This window comes from Staurois parvus, unplaced genomic scaffold, assembly GCF_062004578.1.
Source record: "Staurois parvus isolate SC_StPar_1 unplaced genomic scaffold, SC_StPar_1.0 ptg000321l, whole genome shotgun sequence".
Lineage (NCBI taxonomy): Eukaryota > Metazoa > Chordata > Amphibia > Anura > Ranidae > Staurois > Staurois parvus.
This window is the reverse complement of record NW_028318117.1, coordinates 3,223,081-3,240,396: the sequence shown is the minus strand read 5'-3', so window position 1 is coordinate 3,240,396 and position 17,316 is coordinate 3,223,081. Positions and strand designations below refer to the sequence as shown.

The window sequence follows — 17,316 nt, the reverse complement described above, 5'->3', positions numbered from 1 at the left end:
ATGGCCAAGTCACTCACCTGACCTGAATCCAATTGAACATGCATTTCACTTGCTGAAGACAAAACTGAAGGGAATATGCCCCAAGAACAAGCAGGAACTGAAGACAGTTGCAGTAGAGGCCTGGCAGAGCATCACCAGGGATGAAACCCAGCATCTGGTGATGTCTATGCGTTCCAGACTTCAGGCTGTAATTGACTGCAAAGGATTTGCAGCCAAGTATTAAAAAGTGAAAGTTTGATTTATGAATATTATTCTGTCCCATTACTTTTGGTCCCTTAACAAGTGGGAGGCACATATGCAAACTGTTGTAATTCCTACACAGTTCACCTGATTTGGATGTAAATACCCTCAAATTAAAGCTGACAGTCTACAGTTAAAGCACATCTTGTTCATTTCATTTCAAATCCATTGTGGTGGTGTATAGAGCCAAAAATGTTAGAATTGTGTCGATGTCCCAATATTTATGTACCTGACTGTAGTTTAGGATTCCTGACATCTGGCAGGAGAATAAACGTAACAATTACTACATTTTGTTCCCTGGAATGATTTACATACAGATAATCCTAGATTGTAAACTCTGCCAGCGGGGGATCTATCTACTGATCCCCACTGAGCAGACAGATGACAGGTTCGTGACTGCTCCCCTTATGGCCCACTTTCCTCTCTGGTCGGTAGGATGTAAACAAACATCCTGTCTGTTTACATCAGACTGGCATCCGTCCTGCTAGACGGATGGAGAACGGATCCGTCTGTTTTTAGAAGACCGGATCTGATGCAGGTGGGTGTAAACGAACACATGTTCATTTTCATCCACCACTCCATAAAGGAAAAATGGATGGTCCAATCAGCTTTGCATGAAAAACAGAAAGGTGGACCCAACTGGTCCGCCCGTTTGAAAGGGGCCTTATATCTACTGGTAGTTATTCAATAACTTTGCAACTTTTTTTAATGCAGACACTTTTATATAGTATATTTTTCATGTGAATGTGGTTCTTGAACAACTCTGCCCCAAGCTACATCACCATCCTCAAAAAAAAAAAAAAAATATATATATTATCAAAGTTGTCCTATCTGCTCCACCCAACACCTCCTGCTCTCTACTTCCTTTGTCAGCCCTTTCAAAAAGGTCAACACCAGGACTTTTCCAGAGCCTCTCATTCTCTGGAATTTCCTTCTCCAATTGGTCTGGCTCCCTCATACTCTGTCTGCCCTTAATCAATCTTTAAAAACTCATCTCTTTGGGGAAGCCAATCCTCCCTACACCTAAAAACTGTGCATTTATTTCCTCCATCACCTCATCCCCTTATAGTTTTTACCTATTGGATCACTTGCCCCTTCCTTTTAGCTTGTAAACTCCCACGAGCGAGGTCTTCCTAATCCTCTTGTTTGAAACAAATCGATTGGTACATTTTCCAGGTGTATTTATTGTGCTTAAAACTGTCATTTTATGTGTCCTGGTTTGAGCCCACACCACAATTGTGTATTGATGACCATAAAAAGTATGCTAGAGTTTATCAACTGGATGTGCACTGTATGTTTGTATGTACTGTTCTACTTAACATTTACCGCTTCTTGAGTTCACATTCAGTTTAACATCCAGAGGTGGCCAACTTTCATTATTCAGTTTAGCAGGGAAGGGCAAGGATCAAGAGCTGCTAGTAGCAAGTAAGCCCCTATCAATTCAGCATGCATAAAAAATAATCCTTTGAGATTAGTAAGCATTTCAAAGGCAAATCGTACAGAGAAGTCTTGCAGAACAACCTTCAGAAGATTAACATGACATGAGAACATATTTCTGCCTTTCAAAAATTATGGATTCCACTCAAAATTAATAATAGGGAAGTCAGTTTGAGATCCCAATATAGAGTTCTCAGAGTTTACAGCCCCCTTAAATGTACTTGCAGCTGACAAGTCACCACTCCACTGAGTAATTAAAAACAATAGAGGCTGCTCCTGTAGGTGGAAGTATGGTATATATGTGGCTCTCAATGCCTCGCAATGGGAGGACCTGCTGGAGTAAGCAATGAATGTACAGGCAATGCAGCATCACACATACTCCCAGCCACTGCTGTCAGCAATCCTGCCAATGCATCACTATGCAAACCAGACATTTTCTAAATGCTTGCATGTGTTTAGCCAGTTTTACACATCCTTTGAGAACAATGTCGGGGAGGGGTATCCATTAAGAAGTCTGGCAAGTAGTGAGGTTTAAGAGATGAAAGGCTGGGGCAGTGCATATAATCCAAAATGGTGATATATGATTATCATACAGAATTTATATAGCTACAACAGTTTGCTGAGAGCTTTATAATATAAAGCGGGACAGTAAAATTAGAATACAGTTCAAAACAGAAGAAATAGGAGAGCCCCGCTTGTGGAGCTTACAATCTAAAGGGAGGGGTAGGTGGTACAAAAAGGGAAGAGCTGCAGGGGATGATTTAATGGAGGCAACTCAAGTACAGTTTGTTTTTTTTTTTTTTAGGTGGAGGTGGGGTAGGCATCCCTGAATAAACGAGTTTTCAAGGATCGCCTAAAGGAGGGCAGCGTAGGAGCTGACCAGACATACGTGACTGCAAAATTGATTTGAACACTGAAATACAGGGGAAGTGGGTTCTTTATATTGGGATCTTCTTCATGCCGAATGCCCTATGCAGAAGGCCCTTGAAGCAGTTATAACAAGTTTACTATTCCTCCCATATTTAAATATTTAGGTATGCCAACATTTAAAAGAACACTATATTTAGTCTGTATACATGGAGATATCTACTGCCCAAGATAACAGAACAGAAATAGTAAAACTTGAAAGTAATGTAGTGTCTGGAAAGAACGCACATTTCCTCTTGCTCCCTGCATATCTCTTTTAGAAAAGCTTGTTTATAGAAAATTCATATTTAAAAGCTTTTCTGCGACTAATTCATGGAAGAGAAAATGACATAATTAGGAGAGAGGACATATTTCACCTCATTAAATATTGATGAATGCAGTGTTTATTACTTTGTGGTTTGAACTATTGATGGAAGTATGTCCCCGCTCCACTTGCAAAATTGCATCCTTTAAAGAACAGAGAGTCTATTTAGACAGATAACTTCAAAGCCTCTTAAACACTGACCTTGTAGATAACCCTCATCTGATTAAAGTTCTAGTCCCTGTACACTGACATGGCACTAACATGTGACCATCAAATCCATATTTGATAGGATGCATCAAAAGGGACATTTAAAAAAGGAACCCCAAGGGTATTACCAACTATCGCAGCTCAAATGACACTCCTACCCATTACAACTAAAGCACATTTTGTGTAGGTCTAGAAAGATCAAGAAATAAAAGAAATAAGATACCAACTATTGGGAACTAAAATATTTACAGTTTATAGTTTAAAAACACAAGTGATCTTAAGCGTTTTGGGAGTGTTTAGAAAATGCTTAAAGTGGAACTTGAATCATAACAACCTGATTAAAAAAATAAAAAAGTCCATTAGCATGGAACATATTCCACGTTATTGATTATGCTACCGAAATTAGTGTGTGCTGTAAATTGCCTCCAGCATTGCTCCCATTTCATCTTGCTGGAGGCTGCAATTTTGCTGAAGCCCAGAGCCCCTGAGCAGCAGTAAATCATAAAGCACAACTAAACCCATCAATTTTACAGTTTCAAAAAAACAGTACATTCCTGGAATACCAGGACTGCTGTCACATTTGCTTGTATCCTCAACCAAACTGTCAAACCATCAAATGGCCGGTGTCATAACTGATCACATATGCAGCACCATGGCAGTTGCAGATCAAATGGAATCAGCTTCCTTGGCTGTAAAGGAGAGGAGGGCTTACTTCCGCTTTAACGCTGTCAGCAGATCAGCCTTTACAAATCTGGCAGTGCCTAAAAATAAAGAGCAACTGAGCATGTGCACAGCAGGGTGAGACAGTAAAAGGCATTTGTTTTTAATGTTTCACATAGCTATACCTTCAAAAAGGGACCAACCTGAAGTGATCTAGCAAGACTTAAAAGCAGAACTATAGGCAAAAATGTCCCCCCCCCCCCATTTTGGATAAAGCAAGGGAGGGTTATAACCCGTCAGATTTTTTTTTTTTTCCCACACTATCTGTGTCTCATTGCAGAGATTTCCATTTACTTCTTGTCCCATAGCCAAACAGGAAGTGAGAGAAAATCCCTGCAAATTAAGAGAATTCCTTGGGGACCCCCAGGTCATCAGAACTAGTGTACCCATTGTACGACTGCCCCTCTATTACTTTTCTGGGGACAACAATTTGGGATTATTTTTACCTTTAATTCAATGATAATGGTACACATTAAAAATAGAGAGAGTGAATCTCCCCAAACGGGAGTACAGACAGCACTAAAAATTGAAAGGGGTTCTAATCCCTTTGCACTCTATTCTAAGCTAAACAAAAAAAAAAAAAAAGGCTCCACTTTAACCTGTGGTTCACAATTAGTGTATCTTTTTTGTGCAACATTCCTCTGATTTCTAGAAGTTTTTTACTGTTTGGAATCCCAAAACATTTCTATGAGAATAGGACAGAAGGATAGAAGCCACAACTTAATGCAGGTTTGTATTCTAATAGTAATTAAACCAAACACAACAGATTAGTATGCATCATAAGGAAATTAAATGCTTTCACCTACATTCACTAGATGTCATAACAATCTTATTTCCAAATACATCGGTCATGTGACATTCAGCTACTTATTCTGCATCACAATGCAAGAGGTTTGGTTGGAGCAAACAGGTACTGAGCCAACTGGTGCTATTACAATCACATGTCAAAAAAATGTGATTACAAAGAAGAAATAGCTAATGAAATATATCACTTTTTTTAAATTACATATTGACTGTAATAAAAATATAAAAATGATCAGTCTGATGAGTGCAGAGGTGGAGTTTGTGTTGAATGATAGTCTCGGTTACTCTCCTGAGCTGACAAGTAAGGGCACCTGCTGGAGCCGCCCCAAAGGATGATGAAAATAGTCATGTAGGGCGTCTTCTAGATCAGAAACAAGAAGTACACTGCTTCCAAACAGGGATCTTCCAGAGTATGTACAATGAGAATGGCAACGGAGGATACCCAGGATTGGCTGCTATTCTGTTGCCACAGTAAATTGGGGAGTACAGTGAAATAGCAGATCAACCAGATATTGTCATGCATAGATAAAGATCAAATTTTTGCATTTAACAACAAAATACATTTTGGGTTTAATGACATTTTACGATATATATTTTTAAATGCAAGTAGTAAAAATACGTAGATGAGCCTCTAGCAATCTGGTAGTAGAGCTCTGACTCAGTGGAAAAAGCAGGACTAGGATCCATTCAGTTGTGCTGCAGAGCAAGGTACATACTGTCAAGAGGAGAGCAGATTGACAGATGAAGCAAACTGTCATGGTCCAGTCACGGGGAGGGAAGAAGACAACCTGCAAACATTACTGATCTCCATCAAGGAAAAAAAAAAAAATCAAGTCCCCTGCCCTGCCAAAAAGGGCTATGTTGTGTGGTAAAGTATGTCTAGAAGATACAATCGCAGCTTCCAACCCCACTGCCTGCACCCTGCCAAAATCTATGGGAGGCTAAAATATGTTTCAGCTAGTCAGGAATAAACACTGTACCGAGTGGCACTTGGGTTTAGGGCTCTATGAATACCTGTATTCTAGGAATACGTCTCTGAACACATATGGTGCTAAAAAAAAATACACTCGGTACAGCATTCAGCTACAGCTTATTTCAGCCTGCCAAAGATTGACAGGCTGCGGAGCTTGGATGCTGCTGCACTGGTGCCTCCCAGGTACACAAACACTGGGACACAGGTTAAATGCCTAATGTGCAAGGAGCCAACGGAGACGAAAGGAAAATATTATATTTTGTAGAAAAGAGACTTGAAAGCAGCAGGTGAGTAAAATGAGAAAAATATAAGGTTTGGGAACTTTTTTTTCAGGCAGTGGTCACCATTAACCATGCATATATTTTGACGTTCATGGCAGTAATTAAATATTTTTATCAGCCAATAATCCCCTCTCTAATGTAAAACATGAAAAAAGGTGTTTGAGGCACTCAGTTTTCCATGGTAACACCTGTAGCCATTGAGCTGTGAGTAGAGATGGTGGCAGGAAGAGGATGTGTAAAAATAGTGCAAAAGTTTCCAATATCTTTTTAATACTTATAAATAGTGGGCTTCTAGAAATCACTTTTTTCTCATACAGCTTTTTCCACATAACCAGTAGTAGCAGTGAAAAAAAAAAAAAAAAAAAAAAAAAAAAAAAAAATCAGTAAATATGGCATACTATTTAACCACTTGCTCTCCAGAGGATTTACCCCCTTTCCTGACCAGGCCATTTTTTGCGAAACGGCGCTGCGTTACTTTAACAATTGCATGGCCATGCAACGCTGCACCCAAATGAAATGTAATTTTTCTTCCCCAGAAATGGAGCTTTCTTTCGGTGGCATTTGATCGCCTCTGCGTTTTTTATTTTTTTCGCTATAAAACAAAAAGACTGACAATTTTGGAAAAAAAAAAAAAAACATTTTTGCTATAAAACATATCCAGTAAAAAAAATGTAAAATGTCAAACTAGTCATAAATTTAGGCCAAAATGTATTCTGCTGCATGTCTTTGCTAAAGATATATACTGGAATTTTTAATTATTTTTTTTTTTTATACTAGTAATGGCGGCGGCTTATAGCAGAACTGCAGCAGGCATTCTGACACTAGGGGAGAAATGACTGTCACTGAAATCCCCACTGACACAAATACAGTGATTAGTGCTAATAAAAAAAGCACTGACACTGGGTAGGAAGGGGTTAACATCTGGGGCGATCAAAGGGTTAACTGTGTACACTTTCCTGTGTGCTGTGTTTTATTGTGTAAACATGCTGCTTTGTATTGCTCTGCTAAGCAGTGCAAAACAAAGCAGCATGCTGGAGCTGACAGGGGAGAGATCTGTACTGTTTACATACAGACCTCTCCTCTGTCAGTGTTCCTTGGCGATCGCCGGGTGCCAGCGGGTTATCTCCGGCTGGGACCTGGTGATCAACAGCTGTAGCTGCCGATGGTAGTGCGGGTAGGGTGCGTGCTCCCCCTGCCCGAAAATACAAAAATCACATATAGACACACATGATTTTGCGCAGCCCTGCAGCCGTATAGCAGTAGTTCTGCTATAGGGCGGTCGGGAAAAAAAAAATTATTATATATGGTATACTATTCAAACACCCTACTTTACTATTAGCAATGTGCATCAAGTCTGAACTCTCATCACTGTTCAGCGCTTGGACAGTTCAGATAATCAAGATAGGCTCATACTCCCTAAAGGAGTTACTACACTGTTTACATGCAGTCATGCCCAGAAAGTTGCAAAAATGTTTAGGCACTCATGTTTATACCGGTATGGCACAAAAAAAGGAGAAACAAAAAGCCAAATCTGACACATTGCACGCAAAACTCTAAAAATGGACTGGAGAAAATTGGCACCCTCAATTTAATATTTGGTAGCACATCCCTTGGCAAAAATAACTGAAATCAATCACTTCCTGTAACCATCAATGAGTTCCTTACACCACTCTATTGGCATTCTGGACAACTCTTCTTTCGCCAACTGCTTCAGGTCTCTCAGATTGGAAGGGTTCCTTTTCCCAACTGCTATTTTGAGATCTCTTCACAGGTGCTCTATGGGAAAGAGATCTGGACTCGTTGCTGGCCAGTTCAGTACTCTCCAGGGCTTTGCCTGAAACCATTGCTGGGTGCTTTTTGATGTGTGCTTTGGGTCATTGTCCTGCTGTAGGACCCATAACCTCTGACGGAGACCCAACTTTGACACTGAACTTACATTGCACCCCAGAATTCTTTGGTAGTCTTCAGATTTCATAATGCCATGCACATGGACAAGACATCCAATGCCTGAAGCAGCACAACAACCCCAAAACATCAGTGAACCTCCATGTTTGAATGTAGGGACTGAAATCTTTACTTTAAAAGCCTCATTGCTTTTTCTGAAAACAGTAGAATGATGGGCTTTAGCAAAAAGCTGTAATTTTGCTTTATCTGTCCACAGCACATTCTCACAAAAGTATTTTGGCTTCCTCGGGTAAGTTTTGGCAAATTCCAAACTGGCTTTTTAATGTTTCTGTGTCAGCAATGGGGTCCTCCTGGGTCTCCCACCATAGCTTCCCTTTTCATTCACATGGCAATGTATAGTGCGAGCTGACACAGTTGTACCCTGAGCCTGAAGGCCAGCTTGAATTAGTCTATAAGTTGATCAAGGTTCTTTATCCACCATTGGAACAATTTTTCATTGCAATCTTTGATCAATTTTTCTCTTTCGTCCACATCCAGCAAGATTATCTACAGTGCCATGGGCTGTAAACTTCTTGACAATGTTGCACACAGTGTACACAGTAACATTAAGATCTCTGGAGATGGACTTGAGATGTCTTTGCTTTTTCACATATTTTGTTCTCAAATTCTGACAATTCTTTGCTGTACTTCTCTTCTCCATGTTCCATGAGACACACAACAGACAGGTTGAGTCAATTTTTAACCATTTTAACTGGTTGCCAGTGTAATTCCTATATTGTCAGCACCTATTAATTGATACAGGTGAGTTTAATAACAAATCACAGTAGCATCACAAACATGGAATGCAATTATTTCTTACACTTTTGAGAAGGTGCCAATAATTTTGTCCAGTCTATTTTTGGAATTTTGTGTGGAATGTGTCAGATTTGGTTTTTTATTGCTCCATTGTATTGCTCCACTGTGTCATAGCAATACAAACAAGAAAAATAAACATGAGAATGCCCATTTTTAATTACAAGACTTTTTTCGGTGAAGTGATGCATTATCTGACAGAAATGCAGGGGTGCAAATATTTTTGGTCATGACTTTAGCTGTTGTAGATGGCTTCAGAAGAGAGGAGGGAACACCAACAGATAAGCCATAAAAAGTATATGAACGATGTCACCACTCAGGCATTTCAGGTGATGCTAGGCGCTCCCTCTTCTCCCCTGCAGTCGGGGCTGGCGGCTGACACAGAACAGATCACAAGTATACAGATGTTTCTTCCACAGGTTAGTTTAGGTGTTAGGAGAAGGGAGTGAGCAGTTTTAGGATTAGTGAGATATATCCCAGAATTCTACTTTAATGTATCTTCAAATGCAGCTAGTGCTTGAATCAACTTGCTATCAAGCACTTGTAATCCCAGGTACAACAGAACAGACGTGGAGAGCACAGGCCAAGGCCAGCAGCCAATCAAGTTTTGCTGCATGTATATGTACTAACAGGAGGGAGCAGAGCAATGACTTTATGGCCTCATGCACACTAGGTGTTAAAAATGCCACTTTTAGGGGCCTTTGACTTTTTTTTCCGCCACTAAATGCTCCTCAATGTTAGCCTAAGTCTCCATGCACACCTAGGCCTATAGAGGCAGAAAAAACCCCACTGCCTATGTGTTTAGGAGCAGCAGCATTTTTGGCAAAAAAAAAAAAAAAGAATTTAAAAAAACGCTTGTTGCTCCAAAACACATCTAAACGTGTGTTAAAGCTACAAGTATTTACGCTTGAATGTGTAATTAATTTCAAAAGGCCAGAATAAATTCTTACTCTGGCCATTAAAATGAACATTTACGCACTTGACGCACATACGCGTGTTTACATAAGCGCTTGTGTCTTGCCAGGAAAAAGGCATTCAGGAGAGTTTGCATGAGGCCTATCAGTGGGCTGGTTCTACTTCATTGTCAAACCAGCAGGCCGATTGTATATTTAGGTCCAGCGTTTTTGGCAAACACCGGAAAATAGGCAAGTCAGAGAAATAATGGACAAAGAAATATCAATGCACAGAAACAGAATAGAAAGGCTTCTTCATTAATAAATTAGTGTGTCAAGATAAATCCTAAAACACACCAAAAAGAGTCCCTTTTTGCAGACAGACTGTTGGCAAATGTTATCATAATAATGTGGTAAGCACTAATCAAATGAGATCTGCAAGTTGCAGCATATACTTTGCTTTAAACAAATGCCAGGCATTAACATCAAAATAAAAGCTTAAAGTGATGGATAGATCAGGGTTTTCCTAAAGACGGAGTATATTGCACCGAATACTGAAAACTTCCAGACGCAACACTTTAATCCCAACAGCAAGCTCTCTGAATTGGGTGACAGTTGTTTATATTTGAAAGACATGGCAATTGTGTGTCACAGTATTAAGGAGAGTTGGTCCTCGTGGATTCTTCTAAAGGTTTGTTTGCTTCTAGTAAATAGAGTGCTCTATAAGTTGGCAGAGTATAAGACCTTGGATGCGAACTGGCATGCGATTTGCATGACATGCGACTTGCAAATCGCATGCCAAACCGCAGCCTATTGTCCACAATTAGAGCAGTCATATCGCTGCGGTTCCGACTTGATCGGAGCTGCATCGATTTCTAAAATAGTACATGTACTACTTTTGGTGTTATTTGCACATTTGCTAGTGGGGGATCTTCTCCCCCCACGCTGTCAAATTTTTTAAAGATATAGCCGTCCGGGGCTCCGCCCACACGGCAGCGTCGCTCACTCACGGTCATCCGTGAATAAAAGACTGCAAGTGCCGACATCCTTAGTGGCTTGCAGTCCTCAGTGAATTACCACGGTGTAGTGCAGTGCTGTGGTAGTTCATTCATTCTTCCTGTTCGTATATCTGCTTGCTCGTACATCCAGATATACTAACAGATCTGCAGGAGATCTGCTGATCGCTGATGCAATGGATTACAGGCTTCTGCAGACAAAATTAATAAATACACATTTTTACCTGCAAAAAAAAAAAAGCCACATTATTTTTTTCTAAAAGGTGAACTTCACTCAAGGTTTCCATTTTTTTGTCTAACCTTTGTATATAGGTTTCAATTAATGTCAAGCGACTAATATTGTTGTGTCAGTGACCAACAGCAGGCACGCCAAAACAAGTTCTGGCGTGACAGATTTCAGTTGCTACATGCTTGCGCCAGATCAGTTACTCAGAGGATTGAAACTAAAAAGATAGCCAGTCAACTAGCATCGTCAAAAGAAACTACAAAGAAAGAGTGTGACATCACCTCTCCACCTCATCCAATCAGAGAACGCTTTGCATTTATTCAGAAAAGGCAAAGCATTCTCATTCTCTCGTGCCAAGCATCCGACCTCCAACATTTGCCAAGCAGAATGCAACTGCTCAGCAAGAGACCCGGAAGCAAGTGAAGATCACTGGGGTAGTGGTACTGGCCAGGTATGGTATATATGTAGTTACACTGGTCCAAGCTATGTGTAAAATACCCATGCCTGAAATTATACTTGACCCACTCTCCCCCTCCACAGTTGCATACTTGCCTCAATCCAGGCCTACAATGTTTATATCCAATAAACACAAAAACTGTACAGGTTTCACCAAACACAAGCATGTTCTAAAATGGAACAACTGACAAATCTCAGAATGCACTCTCAAACACAGAAATTGAACATTTTTGTTACAATCAGTATGGGTCTTTTTTTTTTTTAGCTTATCCGACACACATTTCAATTAATTTTTAATAAAACAAGAAGAAAATTGGAAGCCATGACAAGACAATCTATCAGCTGTGAGAAAGCCTGAGCTGGTACAGCATGTGAAAGTTATAAAGGTTTCAGGGATAAGGACATTTCAGTTGTAAAAAGAGACAGAATATGTATCAGGAGGGGCAGCCGGGAGCTCAGATCCTTCCGTCAGCAGAGCCTGCCAAGGTGGAATCCTGACTGTCATTCATCATGCAACACCAATACCTACTGCCTTTTTATATTTTTCAGGCTGTGAAACTCAACCTACACACTTGTATCTGGTTCCCAGCAATACATTACAGTCTTTGCTCTTTTCATGAGCTAAAGCTCACCTTTCCAAATAAAATCACCTTACATTTTGGATTTCAAAACCGTGAAGCATATTGGATATAATTCAGCTGAGTGAACAGCCAATCTAGTACCCAGTCCTAAAGGTCAAAACATTTACCAAGCAAAACAATCTGAAACAAGTCTGTTCTCTAGAACAACCCACTTTCAACAGTCTCTCTAAAAAGGAAGAATCTAAATAGCCATCATTATGTCCAGTACTTGTTTTCCTTTCAGGACACTTTGTTATAAGACATACAAGTTTTAAATGATCAGCGAACTCTGGACTCACTGAGCACTTTCATGGTTACAAAAGTTGATGTTTCAGCAATCTGTACACCCACCAGCTCCTCCATCTGCCTTGGTCTCTAGATAGTGAAACACTTTATCATAGACAAAGTAACGTGTATCTCTATGCAAAACCTTTTTCTTTAGTTGTTGATCGAGTTGAAAGTGTTAGACCCTCTGTCAATGGAGATCCTCACCTGTTTGCCACTGCTGACCATTGTTACCGAAACAGAAAGCAAAAGGGAAAAATTGAAAACTTTAGAGTTGCCACCAACAAGAGAAGAAAAATAATCGAATAGTAACAACTGGGAGGGGAAATCCTATCTACTTGGAGTTTTACACCAACTTCCTGTTGCATCTCTGAGACAGCAAACAAAGGTAAATTTCCCCAACAGTACACAGTCATCAAAAATAAACAAAGCGGCAGGTGTTTACCCTTCTCTATTATATCCAAAACAAAATGTTTGAGCTAGCTATACATACACCAACTAGCAGGTGTCTGTTGGTGAGAACTTCCATAATAAATTTGAGGCTACGTAGGAAAATAAATCTCAGTTCCCTCCATCATCTAGTTAAATCAGGCAGGTGGGATAAGAAGTGCAAATGGACTGAAAGGCAGGAGATTTGAAAGAGAAAACAACAATGCCTGGAATGTATCTTATCCAATAATCTTCAGCTGAAACAAACTTGTGACATGTAACACACATGCTGTGGAACAATTTAGCTCCTTCCAGTAAAGCTGACAAGCCCAACTTTTGACCACACATTGCAATCCAAATGTACAATCCTACTTAGATAGATCAACAATGATGCAGTACAAGGGCCTGCCTGATTGGATAGTTTAGGTAAATCCTCATGTCAAATGGTTCTTGATAATCTAAAGTCGTTTATACGGCTAGACTAATGTGTATGGTGACCCAAACTAACCCATCAACTGTGACCTCACAGATTTCCCAGCCACTCTTGCTGCTGTCAAAAAAATAAATAAATTTCAAGCCACACAATACAAGCGCACAATGCTACTGTAGCTTCCACTTCTGAAAACAGACCTAATTTTGAAAAAGTTTCTGCTATAACATGATGCCAGATATCAATAACGTGCCATCCATCCCAATACTCCTTTCTGTGTAATCACTTGGTATAACATTTCGTTCCTCTGAAATAAAGGCCCCTCTGCCAAGAGAGACATTTTTATCTGCATTTGACACCAAAACAAGTACAATGCCTGCCCGCCACCGATCAAGGTCCTTTACACAGAACAGGAAAAACATGAAAATGACTTCAATAATCTCACAGAACATTACCTGAAACGCTTTAACAGGAACTTCTCAAAATAATTAACCAGCCTTTGCTGACTGTGTTCCAGTGGTGCCCTGTGTTACTGACCCCGTCAAAGCAAAGTGCTGTGTACTGATCTTCAAACTTAAAGGGATATTAAACCTTCAGTTTTCATTACTTTCAGTGGATGATTTAATCATTGAATTTGCATCTTCTTTATCTTTTAATCCTTGCCTATGTTCCAGTTTGAGATGCTGCCATGACCACTGCCCCAGGTTTCCTATTTCAGGGAGGCTCCTCACTCTTGCAGCATCCCTATACTGAGTGCATCAACAGAAACACACAACCCACAGCCTATGATGGTGATACACCCCCCTTCCACTCCATCCTCCAAGCTGACAGGCTGGAAACTTCACTGCCCACTGTTAACCCTTTCATGGGAAGACCAGAAGTTCAGGGAAGCAGCACTGAAAGCTGTAAACAGCAAGTGCGGGCGTAAGAATTTTAAGGAATAGTTTACCGGAGAATGTTTATTTTGTTGTGTTCATTGTGTTAAACACTGAGGGTTTAAATAGGACGTAGGAGCCCTATCAAACCAGAAACTGCACTTTTGCGTGTGCAGAGACCTGCAATTGTTATGCACATCTGCATGCATTTACGGTGCATTTTTCCTAAGCTTGCATTTCCTTTGAGGTCATTTCCGTCTTCTTTTTTCTCTGAGTTATGTGCACTGCAGTGCATTTTCATGCATTTGTACACATTTATGGGCATTTGCAGTGCAGAAAAATGCAGTTTTTTTCACTTCACTGCAATAGTGTGAATTATGCCCATAGGATAACATTGATTTTGGACTGTCTATGCAGTTGGAGTGCAGTCAAAAATGAATCTCAATCAATGTGCCACGAGGAGCAGTTCACACCACATGCAATTTTTTTTCTGCATAAAAAAAATAAATAAATAAACCACACGCATGGAAAGTAGGCTATATAGTTTCCAATAGCACAGTTCACACCAGTGTGGTGAATTTCAGGGCATTCCAGTTCCAAAAAAAGTAAAACATGCTGCATTTTTTTCTGCACTGGACTGCGGTAAAACGCATCAAAAATGTGCCAGAAAGCATTAAACACACACCGTACCCCAGTACAGTGAAAAAAAAACAGGAAGGAAAAAAAAAACATCTGAAATGAATCCAGAAATGCATCAAAAACGCATTAAAAACATGCATGCAGAAACGCATCTGGAGTGCGATTTTGAGGTGTTGACTGGCCTTAAAGCCAAAACAGGTTTATTATATTTTGGCTCGAGTTAGGAAGGGTTATAACTCCTGTCAGGTTTTTCTGTGTCCCATTGGGGAGATTTCCTGTCACTTCCTGTCCCATAGCCACAACAGGAAGGACGAGGAAATCCTCCAAAGTGAGGGATTCCCAGGTTGCCATCAGAACTAGTCTCCCCATTAATTCATATTCTGACGACAATTCAGAGTTGGAAATTTTCTTTCACTTTCACTCTGTGATAACGGTCACCAGATCAAGTAGAGAGGGTGAATCTCCCTAACAGATACACTGACAGCAATTAACACCTCACAGCTCTTCTAATCCCTCACCTCTCCAAGTTTTACTTTTAGATATACTGTAAACAGAAATATCCATTGTTTTAGAGCAGCAATATCCCTTCCCTTGTAGATACAGCAACTGGAGGACCTAATAAAAAGGGTCCGAGTAAGTTCTATCACAACTGGTGCCATTTCCTAAAACAGCCAGTCAGCTTCTTTCATTTCCTACTATACAGCGTAGAAAATGAAAATGTAAAAGCTGACTGGTTACGCTCCAATTGAGACAAAGTTTAGCTGGCCATAGATAGATCGAACTCTGGCCAGTTCAGCAGGGACTGACAGAATTTCGATCCATCTAAGGCCATTCCCGTTTGAGAGGAATCACTTTATTGATCCCTAATGGGGCTGTTGGTAAGTTTTCATTCGATCAGCACCTGCAGCCAATAAACTGCAGCACTGATCAGTGTATTCTGACAGCAGAGGAGTCTGTGCTGTCAGAATACAATAGCACAGCTGGGCGGATTTGTGTGGATGGAGGAATCCAATCAGTTTTATAAACCTGAATCACTGATGGCAAGCTTTTGTCTGACACTTTTTATTAATCCCCCCATTGTGAAAGTTTGCAGAAAGTTCCACTCACCAGACAACACCAAACGCTCCATATCCGATGGGTCGATCAGGTTCGATATCCAGTTGCTGGGCATGATGAGCATGCTGATGATGATGAGCCTTCACCGCCGCCGCCTGCACTTGAGCGGGAGCCACGGCTGCTGCGGGCCCCGGCGCCTGTCCCGGGGCGGGCGATGGAAAGTACGGCTGGGCCTGTCCGGGGTTGAGCATGGCCGCTGCTGCTGCGGCGGCAGCTGCAGCAGCCGCCGCCGAGGACGATGATGAAGCAGAGGAAGAGGCAACATGCTGCTGCACGGGATGCACAGCAGCCGCAGAACCAGGGTGCAGGTGATGCTGGGGATGGAGATGATGGTGATGGTGCAGATGAGGAGGGGGCAGGTGGGCCAGGTGGTGGTGGTGATGATGGTGATGAGCCCCAGCCGCCGCTGACGCGCCCCCGTTGTACGCTGCCATCATTTTTGCATTGGCAGCCGTGCCGCAAAGAGACATTCACAGAAAATGCTTGATCTGTCACTGGGCCATACAGGGCGACTAGGACAGCTCGGAGGCGGCCACCATCCTACACGAATCTGGTGACAACACCATCCAAATATTAAAAGACTAAATAAAAAGTATCCGGCTTATAGGATGAGGGTGCCCGCTTGTACCCAACCCCCCACCCCCCAAACACCACACTGTCCTAAATCAATCCTACAACTCCATCCTCCTCCCCCAGGGACATGGGCTGCTTCCAGGGACACTCTGCTGCTGCCTGCTCCGACCCCCCCAGCCTGCTCTGACCCAGGATTCAGCAAGTAAAGGACAGCCTGGCCCTTCCATCCCACATCCTCCTCCTCTAGCCTGGGAGAGAACAGCTACAGGCCACCCTCCCAGGAAGGACATACACACAGGGGAACTACAGCATGGAGGAGGATGGAGAGGAGCTCTGACAGCTGCCCAGGCCAGGCGCCTCTCCTCACCCTGACAACAATGAGGAGCCTGGGGGGGAAATGAAGGGGAAGGGGGGGGGTCAGGTGAGCGGAGATGAGGGGAGCGCTGAATGGAGCCGACACCGAGCTACACCGGCCACACCATCCTCCTGACACACGGCTCCTCTCCCGGGGATGGCGCCCCTCACACAGCTCCACGTCCCAGGCCCGGGAAGACACAACAACCACCAACGCCGGCGAGGACGACCGAGGTCAGCCAGAACAATCCACACACAGGGCTCCGAGCCGCCGTCCGGACCAGTCACAGCCTGCCAAGCCAAAAGCAGAGGCAGCGAGAGAGACGCGGGTAGCCCAGCCACCTGACGCCTCGCCTGACTGACAGCCGCCGCGGCCAACCGCAGGCGAGAATCCCGCGGTCCGTCCAATCAGTGCTCGGGGGACAGGGGCGGGCATTGCTGTGAGAGAAAAAGAAAAAAAGACGATAAGGAGACAGCCAATAGGGTCAGAGAAGGAGGGACTTGCCGGGAGATTCCGGGCGATTGGCGTGCGTCGCGGCCAATCGTTTGGCGACTGCTGTGCCCTGGCTCCTCCCTCGATGACCTACGTGGAAGAGGTAAAGCTGTTAACCCTTGCGCGCTGCGAGGTTGCTGCCAGGACACTGCAGCTCAGTCTGGTCTGGTGTCCTGCCTCTTCACTGCTAATGCAGCAGGAGGCAGAGCAGGGCCTCAGTGTGGCATCGTAAAACCTACATACATCGAAACAAAATGAGGT

The 17,316-nt window shown here is 42.2% G+C and overlaps 1 protein-coding gene across 1 annotated transcript in view; it reads right to left on the bottom strand.

The window, feature by feature from the left end:
- The window catches only part of NLK (nemo like kinase), a 259,388-nt gene extending 242,465 nt beyond the window's left edge, over positions 1–16,923 (bottom strand). Inside the window, exon 1 of the mRNA XM_089683759.1 lies at positions 15,627–16,923. Within this exon, the coding sequence (XP_089539885.1) occupies positions 15,627–16,105 (479 nt within the window). The 5' untranslated portion in view covers positions 16,106–16,923. The remainder of the gene's footprint in view (positions 1–15,626) is intronic.
- Between the last annotated feature and the right edge of the window lie 393 nt (positions 16,924–17,316).